The sequence below is a fragment of the Rhopilema esculentum genome, chromosome 20 (genome assembly GCF_057945365.1).
Source record: "Rhopilema esculentum isolate cy_ngs chromosome 20, ASM5794536v1, whole genome shotgun sequence".
Classification (NCBI taxonomy): Eukaryota; Metazoa; Cnidaria; class Scyphozoa; order Rhizostomeae; family Rhizostomatidae; genus Rhopilema; species Rhopilema esculentum.
In genome coordinates, this window is record NC_142834.1 from 7169461 (window position 1) to 7187028 (window position 17568).

Genomic DNA, 17568 nt, shown 5'->3' on the forward strand with positions numbered 1-17568 from the left:
AATAACAAAATTCCCACCAACGTAAAAAGACTTCACTCTCTCTTCAGAATCATCTGCTTCTCTTTTAGACCAAATCCAAAGATATTGTCAATGCAAATTAGGCATAGTTTGTTTTAATAGTTTGTTCATGAAACAGAATGACACTGAACTAACAATGAAAGTAGGGAAAACTGACAAGGATGCCAATTTTACGTGGACTGGCAAGATACTGCACTTTTAACATGAGTATTTATCGACAACAAGGCAGCCAAGATGGCGAAAGGTCTTGATTGGGAGACAGTGAAAACTAAATTGAATGAAATAGACAATCACTTTCGAGCAAGTTACAATGTGGATAAAATTTATCCGGATAAAAGCGTTTACACTGCACCACGTAGCTATCCGAACTAATTTAATCCAATTTCCTTGGTGAAATAATTTTGTTCGGATAGCCGCTCTGAAATTCGTGCGGATAGCGTGGGTCTAGTGTAAACGCGACGCCTATCTGAACTAATTTTGATGCGGATAAAATTTATCCGGCACAGTGTAAACGGGGTCTTACAACAGTGGCGGAAATTCAGGCTTTCATTTGGGGCCCAGGCCTACGATTTTCCGACAAGATAACATCTTGGATCATGTCTAATTTCAAAGAAACTGCAAATTTTGATAAAATAGATGATTTTTTGACGGGACCCTTTAGAAATCTTTGAAATCGTTTCTGTTCAGTATTTTAGATTCAGTGTTGGTGGCATGACGGATGTTGCAGAGATCAAGGGCCATCGACGAACGTACGTTGGTGCAATGCCAGGAAAGATTATCCAGTGCTTGAAGAAAACCAAAACACAAAACCCCTTGATTCTTATCGATGAGGTAAAGAAATTCCTTTTAAGATTGTAAACACATTGAAAAGCCCTTTCAGAGGTTTTGGTCCTAAAGATCTTGATACATACGACTTATGTTCTTTTTGTCAGTAAGGGTTTGTCTCAAAAGGTTTGTTTCACCTTCTGAGCCTTCCGGGTCGTAGCCTGTAGATTAAGAAAATATTTAAATTTGAAGTGAATCAGAAAATCGATTCCAAGGCAAATGGACAGGTTATAATTGAAAATTACATGCATCTGCATTGAAAAACCTGATGCTTTTGAGTTAGGGAATATCTTGTAGAAGTAAAAGAAATTCTCTCGCACATATAGTGAATTTATACAAGAAACTCCATATTCTGTTCTGTGTACTCAGCTATTGATGAAGTATTTATCGTTAAAGATGCACCAAGATATCTTACTATGAACGATGATAAGTGAAGTGTGAGCGCAGTGTAATAGTTGTGTAGGTTTTCTTTAAAGTTTATGTTACTGCAACCAACAGTGTAGCTTTAAGCTCCAGTCCCCGTGGCCGAGGCTGGCTAAAGACTTGTTATACAATAGTGATTTTTTGTTTTTTCAAAATGCTTTTGTACTTTGATGCTGTTTAGGTGGATAAAATCGGCCGTGGGATTCAGGGCGACCCGGCTTCTGCATTACTCGAATTGCTGGACCCAGAACAAAATGTCAACTTTTTGGATCACTACTTAGATGTCCCTATTGATCTATCAAAGGTACACAAAAATATTTTGTCGTTTTGCTAACGTCTGAATATGATTTTATTTGTATAGACAAATCTTAAGTATGATAATTCCCCAAAACAATGATTAAAAGGGTTCAGGGAACATTTATTTCAACTAGGGACATTTGACGTAAGTATCAAATTACTCGATCAGTGTTTGAACTCAATTTTCGATATTTTGCTTTTATAATCAGCATTAGCATTTAATAAAGATGAAATATTTGCTAGTAAAAGAAACCATTTGCAAAAAATTGTGAATAGTTCATATTAGTTTTAAACCACATGATTTGCTCAGCTGGTAAATTTTGTAATGGTTTTTCTTTTCAGTTTTTAAATGGTAAAAATTTAGCTGTTGTTCTTGTCTGTCTAGCATCTCCAAATATATTCTGTTTTTGCGCAGGTGTTGTTCATTTGCACAGCAAATGTCATTGATACGATTCCAGGGCCGTTAAAGGATCGAATGGAAATGATCCATGTTTCTGGCTACGTAGAAGACGAAAAATTCAACATTGCACAGGTTGTTATGTAAAAAAAATTTGTATTCATTGGAGCGATCCAAGGTTAAAAACTTTCGATTCTTTTAATGTTTTGAGAAGAGCTGTAGATTTAAACGACAAAGATGTATTGAGACCGGGGTACATGCAAGCACTAACCAAACTACAAAGTGTATTAAGTATCACCCCTTATGTTGATAAAGGACAAAGGCTGCACTCCCTGCCCCCAATTTTTTACTCTTTTACTCCCGAAAGATACTCACCATTTTTCCTTAGTTGTCGCCCATTTTGGTCCCTAGTTGTCGCCCATTTTGGTCCCTAGTTGTCGCCCATTTTGGTCATTAGTTGTCGCCCATTTTGGTCCCTAGTTGTCGTACATTCTGGTCTCTAGTTGTCGCCCATTTTGGTCCCTAGTTGTCGCCCATTTTGGTCCCTAGTTGTCGCCCATTTTGGTCCCTAGGTGTCGCCCATTTTGGTCTCTAGTTGTCGCCCATTTTGGTCCTTAGTTGTCGCATTTTATCCAATTTTATCTTCAAAGGTATTTAGATCTTTTTTTTATTCGATCATTTTGATATGACGTCATTTCATAAACCCTAGTTTTCAGACAACTGCCTGCTATATAATACTCAGTGATTGGCCCTTATAAAGATCTCATAGATTTATTAAATACCAAGGTGTAGACAGGCTTAACTTACTATGTCTTTGTTTTTAAGAAATACTTGATTCCCGTGGCGCAAGAGCGAGCAGGCTTAAAAGATTCTGATGTCAATATAACTGATGAGGCATTGAAGACGTTGATAAGATCATACTGCAGAGAGAACGGAGTGAGGAACCTGCAAAAGCATATCGAAAAGGCAAGTCCAATCTTTTCTTTATGACGTCAATTATTGTGGTTACCGAACTGTGTACTTTTATGTAAGGCTACTTACTGCACAAGGATCGAAGCATGCGATGTTCTACAAAAGGCTTGCTTTTTGATGAACATTTTCAGTGTGCTTTTAGCTTCCATTGCTATAATTGCTAAAGACTATTGCTGATAATAAGCTGGCTGACTGATAAGTTTATATTTTTCCCTATATATGAAAGCATGATATCTTGAAATTTTATTAGCTCAGGCCTCTTTATTTAATGTAAAACCAACCAAAATTGAGCAATGCATTACATGTTTACAGGTTTTCAGGAAGACAGCTCTGATGCTCGTTGAACAAGGAGGTGGCGAGATCAAAATCCTCGATAACAATTTAAAGAAATTTGTTGGCAATCCAGTGTTTAATACTGAGAGAATTTATGAAGAAACACCCCCGGGAGTGTCAACTGGTCTTGCCTGGACATCAATGGGTATGCTTGAAAGATGTTTTGCCTCAAAATTTCAGATCTAAATTGTCTCAAGAAATTTTCATTGGTTATGCCACTTGCTGATGCTGCTGTGTTCCTTTTGACCAATGTCAGATTAGTGTTATTTGCTTGGTCAAGCCCATGCATCATGGAACATTATATCCTTATTTTTGCCAAGCCATCCACTTAGTTACTCTAACGAAATGGTTTTTGAAAGGGCATTCATTCCCTTCTTCTAGGTGGATCGACTTTGTTTATAGAAACTGCTGTTAAAAAAGTTTCTAAAAAAGGTGTCGATAAAGGAAAAGGTTCCTTGGAGGTTACTGGTCAACTGGGGGATGTTATGAAAGAAAGTTCCCATATAGCTTATACATTTGCAAAAGTAAGAAACCTCGTTATTGTTGTTTGTTATGTTTTTGAGAATGATGCATTTAAAAAGAAATTATCGATTTGAGCTACCAAGAACACTTTGTAACTCAGAATATGGAGAAATCTCGAATTTCCCTCCATTATATTGCGATCAAAAATATATGACAATCAAAAATGAGATTTTAGTTTTGTTTGCTTGTTTGCTTGTTTGCCTGTTTGCCTGTTTGCTTGTTTGCTTGTTTGCTTGTTTGCTTGTTTGCTTGGTTGCTTGTTCACGTTGAGCAATGTATTTCTATTACTAGGGCTTCCTCTCTCGAACGGATGCCGAAAATGACTTCTTTGACAATGCTTCAATACACTTACATGTTCCAGAGGTAAGACTTCGTCCTTTATTCCAAATGAAATGTTTAAGTTCTCAATGCAAAATATACCTTCACTTGAATTTGTTTTCCTATGGCTCGGTATCATTAACCCCGATTTGTCTAGTAGTGGCTTGGCTGTGTTGAATATATTCCTGTCAAAGGTAAAAAGTACATTATAAAAGATTCACTACATATATAAACTACTATAGGCTACTACTTGAAAGGATACCCTGGGGAGCTAAAGCATGTGACTACCCCGAGGCAATTAGATGTAAAGAAAAAACTGCTGAGTTAGTGTTAAGCCGGATGTCACGAGAAGATGTCCGAGACCGGGTCGATTTGGATGTTTGGTTGTTAAAATTGATACGGTCTGTGCATTTTGTAGTGCTACATGTACCCCCTAACGTTGCAGGGAGCCACTCCGAAAGACGGTCCATCAGCCGGTTGTACAATCATAACAGCCTTGCTTTCTCTGGCTTTTGATAGACCGATAAAACAAAACCTTGCTATGACTGGTGAAGTTTCACTCACAGGAAAGGTGAGTCTATAATTGTTCATTGCTAAGCAGGTTTAACTCTACAATTTAACGAAATTGAAAACTTTGCACGATGTGTTAAAATATCATTAACAAAAACGTTGTTAGAGATTTCATCTGGTAGCTGTTACGTCACTGAAGTTGTGTGAGGGTGGCTCGGTTGAGGTCACGGATTATGGATCCATGGGTCTAAGTGTTTGAGTTGTTGCTACAACCAAAGTGAGGAGAGTCGAAAGCTCTTTGAAATTGCAGGCCTCGGTATCATGAGCTGCGGTCAGAAGGAGGGGAAGGACCAGGACACGGCTCGACAATGGTAGCTTCTTAGTGTTCTTAAAACTGCCTTAAGAAGCAAAATAGATGCAAAAAAATACAAAATACGTCATATCTCCTATGAATAAGACTTTTATCAAGCCTCATTTTTGATGACTGATCGATTTTCAGATTGCGTTTTATTTGTCCACATCGTTGCAGGCTGCAAAACATTACTCGAAGAAGGCCGTTACACGTGGCGCCATAACTTTGCATTAAGCTTCCTAGCACAGTCTTTTAAAGCTATACCTAATTGCTCTCTTTACGTAGACCTTACAGGTTATCTCTCCCCCTCTATCATAACAGGGGACTCTTTCCATCCTGATCTACCTCTAGTCACTTCCGACAGTCGCCTATTCATACTCGAGCTTACAGTAGGATACGCATGTTAATGCTAACCGCAAAAGAGAGAAATACTCGCATCTCATTAACCCAGCCTAAGCTCAGCCTATTCTTCTATCATGTTTGTTAATCTTTCTAACAGTTCCCTAGGTACCTTTGGTCTCTCCTGCTCCTCATTCATCGACATGTGCAACGCTCTAGATATCGGCGAGAATTGTATCCGTTTCATGATCTTCAAACTATCCAACTTAACTATCCTTACTACCTTTTACATTTTCTGCCACAGAAATAAGTCCTGGAATAAACCTGAACTTCTTCAATTCTAATGATCTCTGCTACTGACAACTTCTAAAACAAACAATGACGAACACACTTTTTCCTATTTTTTTTCTTAATTTCTTTTGTTTGTGCTTGTAATAGTCTTCTCTTTATAAACCCAGGCTAGCCAATTGCAGATTACCTTTGTAATAGTGAAATTTGTAATTGTTGTTTTAATTGAATTGAAAATGAAAAAATTTCAATGTATTTTGTAGGTTTTACCTGTTGGCGGGATCAAAGAGAAGTTAATAGCTGTGAGTAACGAAATTGCATTTTACTTTTGGTAAACAGTACCCTGTCCCAGTTTGCTACAGATCATTTAAACCCCACTGCTAAAGTAAACTTTAATCGATCTAGTAAGGCAGGATAAAAACCATGAAGATGTTTTCTCCACAGCCTTAGAGACACATGTGCTTTAGAAAAGCCAAAAGTTTAATGAACTTTTTCTCGTAACTATAAAAGCATTTACTATGATAAGAGGAAATTATTTCTGCTCACAATTATGCTGATTTTATTCCCAATCTTATTAGAAGAGCACAACACATTTAACTCTGCTCCAAACGTACTCTTTTTGTTGGGTATAATAAGCCACCAACAAACGTACTTCTTCAATAGTTAGAGTACTAGCTTACATTTCACTGGAAGTTATTGGCATAAAAACTAAAAATGAAAATAAAATAAGATAGTTTTCGATTTATGTTCTGGCGTTGTATACTCTGAAGAGTGCCAGACGAAAAGCTTTAGAAACATGTTTAAAAATGTTTGTTTTTTCCAAAGCCATTTTAAAATGAAATATATAATTATAGCGAAATGGTTGTTTCACAGAAAGGCAGTAGTGCTACATCAAATAATGTTATAAAACAATGATATCCTTCTTGTATGACATATTATTTATCAATTATTCTACCAGAAAGATAACAAACTCTCTTCTGAAATTTTCTTTTCACGAAGTTATTCAATATATCAACATATTAGTTTCCCAAATGGTAATTATTTCACTCATAAATAGCTAGCAAAATATAATGTCGCTGTTGATCCATAGATACAGACAAGAGAGCACTCTCTCATTATTTTGAAATAACATCTTATTCTTTTCTATAGGATTACACAGGCCTGCCCTTTCTATATGCTTAATATCCTTATAGACGAACACATTTTTTGATCACACAACATTCAAACGCAATGACTCATTAATTATAAACTTTGATAAATTTTTTTCTTTCAGGCAAAACGTGCAAATATATCAACAGTCATTTTACCAGAAGGCAACAGAAAAGATTATGAAGACTTGCAAAGTTTCATAAAACAAAACTTAGAAGTGCATTTTGTTAGTAACTACGATAAGGTATACGAAATAGCACTGAATTATTCGGAAAGCAATGCAAAGCAAGGCAACAGCTCGTAGAATTATATATATTATTAGCAGCTATTTATTTCTGATTATATACTTTAAAACATTAAGGCTAGGTATTTTACAATTTTAAATGTTAATCACAAAATCTGCCTATAACCTTCACCGAGTATTAGTAGTATTAGCATTTAGATAATACCCGTGGAGAAGTATGTAATTAATCAAGAAAATAAGATTTGTAGGCAAAATAAACGAAAAGGATGCCCAGTGTTTCTAATTTATCGATAAGCCGAATGTTATATTTTCCAGATTTTTTCTAGATCCGCGAAACCAGTTTTATTTTCAAGGAAGTGAAAAAAATTTGTTTGATTCTTAGTTATTTTTCTTTTCTTTCTTCCAATGCCAAAAATTCCAATTTTCGAAGTAAATTCTCCAAATAATAAGATGAATGCCCCTTCCAACACCCCGCGATTAAGGCTATTCTTCCCTTTCTTCTTTCACTAGATCATTTTGCTTAAAGGGAAACAGTGGATTGGGCTGGGGTGCTACATAAAAAAGCAAACTACAATGATTAGACAAGTGTGGATTATACACAGGTTTTCGTGGTTTTGGTAGTGTTTTACAAGAATCACATATGCCAATTAGCTGTTTGAAAACTGAGTAAATAGCTGATTTATATTGGTATGAATGAAGATATTATCGAGAGTTTATTACTCCTCAGTTAAAACAACCTCCTAGGAAATTTTTATCGTTTCTTACTCTGTGATTCATTTGATTCTAATTGTCAACTCCAATACTTCAGTCAAGTCCTTTGATTGTCCAAATAATACCGAACTATTGTTTTTGTTGTCTTTTGGCTTGAGGAGGGTCGTATTATCAACTTGGGATGAAATACAGAGTTGACAACTGCTTCAATCCTTCCTCAAACCAATAGGCCGATTTTTCGCAAACTTTCTACAAAAGTAAAAGAAAGGGCCTGGTATGGATGCAGTTAGCATAATAAATTTGCTATGAATAATGTCTCGCAGGTCGATTTGTTATCAATAACGTAGATGGTATACAGTTAATCCGTGCTTTATAAATGTATAAATTTCATCTGTATTGGCGAATGCAAGAAGAAAGAAAAGAGTCTGACGTCATCCTTGAGTGATTCCTTCGCAACTTTTATGCCTTCGCAACTTTTGATATCTCTTTTTATCAAAATTTCTTTCCCTGGCTTTTTCTAACAAATTTTAGATAGTTACAGCTACATCAAATTTATTCTTCCCCAACAATTTAACTTAAGGCAGTTCTTTGTCAACATGGCGGATTCTTCTTCTCAATTTTGTGAGTATTGACATTTTTGGGTCTGTCATAACTGTCGTCGTTTTCTTTGCTTTTTAGCTAGCTTTTTCTTTAAAATATGATTAATGCCTATGAATTTTAATATGGCCAAAAAGCAGTTGTTTGAAAACAGTAAAGATATCTTCTTTCGTCAACACGTATCGACGAAGGAGCTATACTACCCAGAATGCCATTCGCCTTTCGTGTGGTTACAAACATGGCTTCGAAGAAAGTTGTTTTCGTCATAAGCGGCTCACGTGTTATAGTTATTCCAAGAAAATTGATATTTACTATGCGACAAGATCGATTCAGCTGTTAGATAAATAGATTTTAATGTTGAACAATTAACGATCGAAGGTATGTCTTTGTTGGTACTGCCATTTTATAAACGCCAGATGATGTTAGGCCATCTGATCAAGCCCTGTGTTTTTAGGCCATCTTTTTTGTAAGTAAATTTTAAAATTACATTGCATGCAAAAACTCGAGAAAAAGAGAATTGGGATTATTTCATACGATGTTGTTCGAGGGTGCTATGCCATGAAGTCACCAACCCAAGTTGCCACTCTCTAAAGTAAAGTGTTTAGTGTAAAGTTTAAAGTGCGTGTTGTAGAGTACTTTTTTAGGCGATCAATAGACGATCAAGTAGCCATGGACTTTTTTTATCGTTTCCTTTAGGCAACAAGAAGAGCTATTTTTAAGTGGAAGTTTAGGAATTATCATCTATCACTTTGTTATCTTATTAGCTTCTTTATCGATTTTTGTCATTCTTCAAATCAGGTGTTTAGGCTTCACTTCCGCATCATATGAATCACCATTTGGCTGTTGGTGCCTTGGTAAAAATCGATCACTAATTTCGTGTGAAGCCCTAGACCTTAGATATAACTTGATTGATTCAAGTAACAAGGCAGCTTATCCCAACCAGGGAGCTGATGCACAATCCTACCTTAGATTCATAAAGTATGAGAGGGGAAGAGCAACACAACTTAAAGAGCCAAGTCTATCCTTAATGAAATCATAATAATCTGTTAATTGAATCCTGTTATGTAAATAAGCCCAAACCCCTATGAGGTAAAATTATAGAGGATTTGAAGTAACACACTTTACTTTAAACCAGAAGGGGGGAGAGGGACAGGAGAAGAGAACAGCCTGACAAGAGCATACATAAAAGGCACAAGAAGCCCTATCCAAAAAACTTACTTTACACTCTTCTGTAGCAACTTTCATCCAAGAAAACCCATCTCCTACTTCACTTTTATTCCCAATGGCATCAAACCAGCAAATTAAGGCTTAACAGCATGTCTCAACACCTAAATTTGATTTATACAATTCAAAGAAAATAAGAACCCTTAATGATTTCAAATTCTACAACATCTCTCATGAAAAAAGCTCTGATAAAATTTCATTTGACCAGCATTTAATTTACAATGAAAGATTGCAGCTCGATGCAAGATGACTTCAAAAACATTATCTCTTTTCCTTTTTTAAGGATATAGACACAGCAATTTTTTAATCATACTTTAGTTTGTGAAATTTATTTGGATATGAATGTAAAAGTCAATCAGCCTTTAAATGTAAAGGTCAATATAGTCATTACAAGAAATCTTTGCTCAAATACCCAAAGGCCTCAACAGAATGGTTAAAAGTTTTGATATAAGGTTTTTAAACACAGCACTGAAACTAATAAAAATCAATGCCAGTTTGTGAAAGACTATATAGTAAAATTTTGATAATCTACATGGTACATAAATTCATGTTAACTTGTTTAATGTAGATGTTTAATGTAACTTGAATACAACTTTGTTTAATGTGATGGGAAAACTTTGGAACAGAAACTAGTAGGTAGTTAATTATAATACAGCATTTTTCTAAAAAATATAATTTCTTTCAAGGTTGTAATCTATTTTCAAATTAAGTAAAGTATTTTTAAAAGTTAAACTAAGTAAGAAAACTATAAATAAATAAGACCTTTTTCCAGCTTATCATATGCTGTTTTTACCAAAGTTTTCTTTGTTGCCAGAAAGATTTCGAAGATTCATCTTTTAACTGAATATATTTTGCCAAAATGTCCTGTAATTTTTCCTGTTTTGCATTTATCACAGAAGATTTTGCATCAGGCTTCATATAGAAGACCCCCTCCTTCCAATTTCGTCCAAAAGCATTTAAGGTTTTGCTCTTAATGCAGGGCAAAGATGGAAATCAGATTATCTGTGATCAAACTGGTCTTTTAATATCAGAGCCTATGTCACCTGTGATTCATTAGAGGGTGAGTGGGGGGAGGGGGCTTATGATGGGCAAGATGGTCCAAGGATTTTTTCTAGCACAAATGAGAATGCTACCTTTATATTGACACTTGTTGTAGTTATGGTTTTTATACAATTCAAAGGGTTTGGTCCTCAAAATGTTTCTTAGGGCAAGCCTTCAAATCCTCTCCCTTCATCAAACCCTCACTGTTTATATTTTACCTTCACCATTCACCATTTATAGGTCGCTGCCCATTGTTTTTCGTCTTTTGTTTCATTCATCATTTAAATGTTTCTTTGAACCAATGGTCATTTAATAGTTCAATTTTTGGCAGAGCCACATCCAGTTTGGAAAGGCAAAAGTCCCTGACACCCCAAAACGAAACCACAAAAGTTACACCCTTTCTTCTACTGTTAAATATTTTCAAATCAAGATTAGACAACCTTGACCTGCTCACAAAAAAATACTTCTCTAATTTTTTTTAAAAGATATCAATATCTAGGCCGAGATTCTTTTTAATAATAAAATTTATTTTCTCATAAGATGCTGACATTAATATATAGGCATCAGCCCACAGAATACACTTTAAAACTTTTCTTCTTTCTGCAGATAATATATCAACTAACTCTTTACTTCGTTTATAGGTATGGCCTTTAATAAAGGGTGTGTCTGTGTGGCCTTTTATTTTGGCCCCTCAATTATGATCTGCTTTATAGGTTGCTTGATGTAGGACACAGCTGCTTATTGTTTTGTGGATTTTGAGGCTATTTGACAATATTCATGCTTATTTAATTTCTCCAAATTCTTGCAAACTAATCCTTTTATGCGATGCCAACTATCATAGTCCAATGCAAAATTTAATTATATTACTTTTAACTACTGTGACATTACCTTCACTGATGCTATTTTTGCAAGCATTTTGAAGATATCTTCTTAGCAACGATACTACCCTTTGTTAAGAAAACCTCCTCTCTTAGCTCTTTCCACCCAATGTAAATTTTTTGCCAACTTAGTTTTGAAAACGAATTTTTTTTTGCTTTTTAGAACTTTGAAAAAAATGTTAACAATGTAAAAGCCATCTAGGATGCAGATATTTTTATTGAAATGATTTTTTAATTTCAGACTTTCTCGATAACATTCTCCAGATCTCTTTGAATCATAAACAGTTTGTTTGGTTTCTTTGGTCTTTTAGGTCTTGCTTTTAGCTCTGGACTTTGTTCTTTTCAAACAAATTCCAGAAACTTTCATTTTCTTGAACTTTATTGAAATATTTTTTCAACTACTTCCAATGTTATTTTTTGTTAAAATCCTAGGGCTGACAAATTCCTCTTCAAAGCTCAATCAGTATAGCCAGTGGATGCTTTGAACACCTAGAGATTGGATATGAATGGGATCTGGACTAAATCTTCCTAAAAACTTTAATGGCTTTCGCAGGTATGTCGGTTCCCTTTCCTCTTATTCTGAGGTGCAGACCTTATATTTTCTTGGGAAAATTTTTATATTCAAATTACCATTATATTTCAAAATATATTTTTTCCTTCAGAATTAAATTCTATTCATGACTTACTATAAGTTGAATTTGATTAAAAGTTTCTTACTGTTGTAAGCTTTGTCAAAAAATTTATCTAAAAACCTTCTTAATTTTTGTTTCCTACCGCATAAATTTTTATCTCCAACTTACTCCTGATAGCTCTGTTATAAGGTTTCTTTCAAAAACACTTTTATTTTTATTTCCTTGCGTATTGATTTTTGTTTATCACCTACTACCACTAGCTTTGCTTTTAAGTTTCTCTAAAACCAAACATTTCAATTTTTCTTGCTAAGTTGCTGTAGTGAGGTTTGCTTTAGAGTCTTCTAAAATCCTTAGTTGTTTTTCTTGCCTGTCAATTTTTATTGTTTCATTGCTGTAGGGAGGATTGCTTTAGAGTTTCCAAAAAATCCTTCGTACTCTTTATTTCCTTGTTTGTCAATTTTTATTCCTTCGTTTCTCTAGGAAGCTATGCTTTAAAGTTTCTCTAAAATCCTTCGTTGTTTTTTTTCTTGCCTGTTAATTTTTATTGCTACGTTACTGGAGAGAGCTTTGTGTAAAAGTTTCTCTAAAATCCTTCATTGTTTTTATTTTCTTGCCTGTCAATTTTTATTTCAAAGTTGCTGTAGTGAGGTTTGCTTTGGAGTTTGTCTAAAATCCTTTATTTATTTATTAATTCTCTTTATTTTCTTGCCTGTCAATTTTTATTGCTTTGTTGCTGTAGGGAGCTTTGTTCTAAAGTTTCTCCAAAATCCTTGGTTCTTTTTATATTCTTGCCTGGCAATTTTTATTTCAAAGTTGCTGTAGTGAGCTTTGCTTTAGAGTTTCTCTAAAATCCTTCGTTCTCTTTATTTCCTTGTCTGTCAAATTTTATTCCTTCATTGCTGGAGGGAGCTTTGCTTTAGAGTTTCTCTAAAATCCATCGATATTTTTATTTTCTTGCCTGTCATTTTTTATTGCTTCGTTGCTGTAGGGAGCTTTGCTTTAGGGTTTCTCTAAAATCCTTCGTTATTTTTATTTTCTTGCCTGTCATTTTTTATTGCTTTGTTGCTCTAGGGAGCTTTGCTTTAGAGTTTCTCTAAAATCCTTTCTTATTTTTATTTTCTTGCCTGTCATTTTTTATTGCTTCGTTGCTGTAGGGAGCTTTGCTTTAGAGTTTCCTAAAATCCTTCGTTATTTTTATTTTCTTGCCTGTCATTTTTTATTGCTTCGTTGCTGAAGGGAGCTTTGCTTTAGAGTTTCTCTAAAATCCTTCGTTCTCTTTATTTCCTTGTCTGTCAAATTTTATTCCTTCATTGCTGGAGGGAGCTTTGCTTTGGAGTTTCTCTAAAATCCATCGATATTTTTATTTTCTTGCGTGTCATTTTTTATTGCTTCGTTGCTGTAGGGAGCTTTGCTTTAGAGTTTCTCTAAAATCCTTCGTCATTTTTATTTTCTTGCCTGTCATTTTTTATTGCTTCGTTGTTGTAGGGAGCTTTGCTTTAGAGTTTCTCTAAAATCCTTCGTCATTTTTATTTTCTTGCCTGTCATTTTTTATTGCTTCGTTGTTGTAGGGAGCTTTGCTTTAGAGTTTCTCTAAAATCCATCGATATTTTTATTTTCTTGCCTGTCATTTTTTATTGCTTCGTTCCTGTAGGGAGCTTTGCTTTAGAGTTTCTCTAAAATCCTTCGTTATTTTTATTTTCTTGCCTGTCATTTTTTATTGCTTCGTTGCTGTAGGGAGCTTTGCTTTAGAGTTTCCCTAAAATCCTTCGTTATTTTTATTTTCTTGCCTGTCATTTTTTATTGCTTCGTTGCTGTAGGGAGCTTTGCTTTAGAGTTTCTCTAAAATCCATCGTTATTTTTATTTTCTTGCCTGTCTTTTTTATTGCTTCGTTGCTGTAGGGAGCTTTGCTTTAGAGTTTCCCTAAAATCTTTCGTTATTTTTATTTTCTTGCCTGTCATTTTTTATTGCTTCGTTGCTGTAGGGAGCTTTGCTTTAGAGTTTCTCTAAAATCCATCGTTATTTTTATTTTCTTGCCTGTCATTTTTTATTGCTTCGTTGCTGTAGGGAGCTTTGCTTTAGAGTTTCTCTAAAATCCTTCGTTATTTTTATTTTCTTGCCTGTCATTTTTTATTGCTTCGTTGCTGTAGGGAGCTTTGCTTTAGAGTTTCTCTAAAGTCCTTGGTTGTTTTTATTTTCTTGCCTGTCATTTTTTATTGCTTCGTTGCTGTAGGGAGCTTTGCTTTAGAGTTTCTCTTAAATCCTTCGTTATTTTTATTTTCTTGCCTGTCATTTTTTATCGCTTCGTTGCTGTAGGGAGCTTTGCTTTAGAGTTTCTCTAAAATCCTTCGTTATTTTTATTTTCTTGCCTGTTAATTTTTATTGCTACGTTGCTGGAGGGAGCTTTGCTTTAGAGTTTCTCTAAAATCCTTCGTTATTTTTATTTTCTTGCCCGTCATTTTTCATTGCTTCGTTGCTGTAGGGACCTTTGTGTAAAAGTTTCTCTAAAATCCTTCGTTATTTTTATTTTCTTGCCTGTCAATTTTTATTTCAAATTTTGCTGTAGTGAGCTTTGCTTTAGAGTTTCTCTAAAATCCTTCGTTATTTTTATTTTCTTGCCTGTCATTTTTTATTTCTTCGTTGCTGTAAGGAGCTTTGCTTTAGAGTTTCTCTAAAATCCTTCGTTATTTTTATTTTCTTGCCTGTCATTTTTTATTGCTTCGTTGCTGTAGGGAGTTTTGCTTTAGAGTTTCTCTAAAATCCTTCGTTGTTTTTATTTTCTTGCCTGTTAATTTTTATTGCTACGTTGCTGGAGGGAGCTTTGCTTTAGAGTTTCTCTAAAATCCTTGGTTGTTTTTATATCCTTGCCTGTCAATTTTTATTTCAAATTTTGCTGTAGTGAGCTTTGCTTTAGAGTTTCTCTAAAATCCTTCGTTATTTTTATTTTCTTGCCTGTCATTTTTTATTGCTTCGTTGCTGTAGGGAGCTTTGCTTTAGAGTTTCTCTAAAATCCTTGGTTGTTTTTATATCCTTGCCTGTCAATTTTTATTTCAAATTTTGCTGTAGGGAGCTTTGCTTTAGAGTTTCTCTAAAATCCTTCGTTATTTTTATTTTCTTGCCTGTCATTTTTTATTGCTTTGTTGCTGTAGGGAGTTTTGCTTTAGAGTTTCTCTAAAATCCTTCGTTGTTTTTATTTTCTTGCCTGTTAATTTTTATTGCTACGTTGCTGGAGGGAGCTTTGCTTTAGAGTTTCTCTAAAATTTTTGGTTGTTTTTATATCCTTGCCTGTTAATTTTTATTTCAAATTTTGCTGTAGTGAGCTTTGCTTTAGAGTTTCTCTGAAATCCATCGTTATTTTTATTTTCTTGCCCGTCATTTTTCATTGCTTCGTTGCTGTAGGGAGCTTTGCTTTAGAGTTTCTCTAAAATCCTTCGTTATTTTTATTTACTTGCCTGTAAATTTTTATTGCTACGTTACTGGAGGGAGCTTTGCTTTAGAGTTTCTCAAAAATCCTTCGTTATTTTTATTTTCTTGCCCGTCATTTTTCATTGCTTCGTTGCTGTAGGGAGCTTTGCTTTAGAGTTTCTCTAAAATCCTTCGTTATTTTTATTTTCTTGCCCGTCATTTTTCATTGCTTCGTTGCTGTAGGGAGCTTTGCTTTAGAGTTTCTCTAAAATCCTTCGTTATTTTTATTTACTTGCCTGTAAATTTTTATTGCTACGTTGCTGGAGGGAGCTTTGCTTTAGAGTTTCTCAAAAATCCTTCGTTATTTTTATTTTCTTGCCCGTCATTTTTCATTGCTTCGTTGCTGTAGGGAGCTTTGCTTTAGAGTTTCTCTAAAATCCTTCGTTATTTTTATTTTCTTGCCCGTCATTTTTCATTGCTTCGTTGCTGTAGGGAGCTTTGCTTTAGAGTTTCTCTAAAATCCTTCGTTATTTTTATTTTCTTGCCTGTTAATTTTTATTGCTACGTTGCTGTAGGGAGCTTTGCTTTAGAGTTTCTCTAAAATCCTTCGTTATTTTTATTTTCTTGCCCGTCATTTTTCATTGCTTCGTTGCTGTAGGGAGCTTTGCTTTAGAGTTTCTCTAGAATCCTTCGTTATTTTTATTTTCTTGCCTCTTAATTTTTATTGCTACGTTGCTGGAGGGAGCTTTGCTTTAGAGTTTCTCTAAAATCCTTGGTTATTTTTATTTTCTTGCCTGTAAATTTTTATTGCTACGTTGCTGTAGTGAGCTTTGCTTTAGAGTTTCTCTAAAATCCTTCGTTATTTTTATTTTCAAATTTTGCTGTAGGGAGCTTTGCTTTAGAGTTTCTCTAAAATCCTTGGTTCTTTTTATATTCTTGCCTGTAAATTTTTATTGCTACGTTGCTGTAGTGAGCTTTGCTTTAGAGTTTCTCTAAAATCCTTCGTTATTTTTTATTTCAAATTTTGCTGTAGGGAGCTTTGCTTTAGAGTTTCTCTAAAATCCTTGGTTCTTTTTATATTCTTGCCTGTAAATTTTTATTGCTACGTTGCTGTAGTGAGCTTTGCTTTAGAGTTTCTCTAAAATCCTTCGTTATTTTTTATTTCAAATTTTGCTGTAGGGAGCTTTGCTTTAGAGTTTCTCTAAAATCCTTGGTTCTTTTTATATTCTTGCCTGTAAATTTTTATTGCTACGTTGCTGTAGTGAGCTTTGCTTTAGAGTTTCTCTAAAATCCTTCGTTATTTTTTATTTCAAATTTTGCTGTAGGGAGCTTTGCTTTAGAGTTTCTCTAAAATCCTTGGTTCTTTTTATATTCTTGCCTGTAAATTTTTATTGCTACGTTGCTGTAGTGAGCTTTGCTTTAGAGTTTCTCTAAAATCCTTCGTTATTTTTTATTTCAAATTTTGCTGTAGGGAGCTTTGCTTTAGAGTTTCTCTAAAATCCTTGGTTCTTTTTATATTCTTGCCTGTAAATTTTTATTGCTACGTTGCTGTAGTGAGCTTTGCTTTAGAGTTTCTCTAAAATCCTTCGTTATTTTTTATTTCAAATTTTGCTGTAGGGAGCTTTGCTTTAGAGTTTCTCTAAAATCCTTGGTTCTTTTTATATTCTTGCCTGTAAATTTTTATTGCTACGTTGCTGTAGTGAGCTTTGCTTTAGAGTTTCTCTAAAATCCTTCGTTATTTTTTATTTCAAATTTTGCTGTAGGGAGCTTTGCTTTAGAGTTTCTCTAAAATCCTTGGTTCTTTTTATATTCTTGCCTGTAAATTTTTATTGCTACGTTGCTGTAGTGAGCTTTGCTTTAGAGTTTCTCTAAAATCCTTCGTTATTTTTATTTTCTTGCCCGTCATTTTTCATTGCTTCGTTGCTGTAGGGAGCTTTGTGTAAAAGTTTCTCTAAAATCCTTCGCTATTTTTTATTTCAAATTTTGCTGTAGGGAGCTTTGCTTTAGAGTTTCTCTAAAATCCTTCGTTATTTTTTATTTCAAATTTTGCTGTAGGGAGCTTTGCTTTAGAGTTTCTCTAAAATCCTTGGTTCTT

The 17568-nt window shown here is 34.5% G+C and overlaps 1 protein-coding gene across 2 annotated transcripts in view; it reads left to right on the plus strand.

Moving 5' to 3' along the window:
• Positions 1–17568, plus strand: part of LOC135686978 (lon protease homolog, mitochondrial) — a 40173-nt gene that overhangs the window by 7683 nt on the left and 14922 nt on the right. For both annotated transcript variants that reach the window (XM_089114268.1, XM_089114269.1), the window contains exons 13-23: positions 706–849; positions 1448–1570; positions 1979–2095; positions 2786–2926; positions 3245–3410; positions 3647–3789; positions 4079–4150; positions 4551–4676; positions 5858–5896; positions 6868–8673; positions 11871–11991. In XM_089114268.1, coding sequence (XP_088970394.1) covers positions 706–849; positions 1448–1570; positions 1979–2095; positions 2786–2926; positions 3245–3410; positions 3647–3789; positions 4079–4150; positions 4551–4676; positions 5858–5896; positions 6868–7047 — 1251 coding nt within the window. In that variant the 3' untranslated portion in view covers positions 7048–8673; positions 11871–11991. The remainder of the gene's footprint in view (positions 1–705; positions 850–1447; positions 1571–1978; positions 2096–2785; positions 2927–3244; positions 3411–3646; positions 3790–4078; positions 4151–4550; positions 4677–5857; positions 5897–6867; positions 8674–11870; positions 11992–17568) is intronic.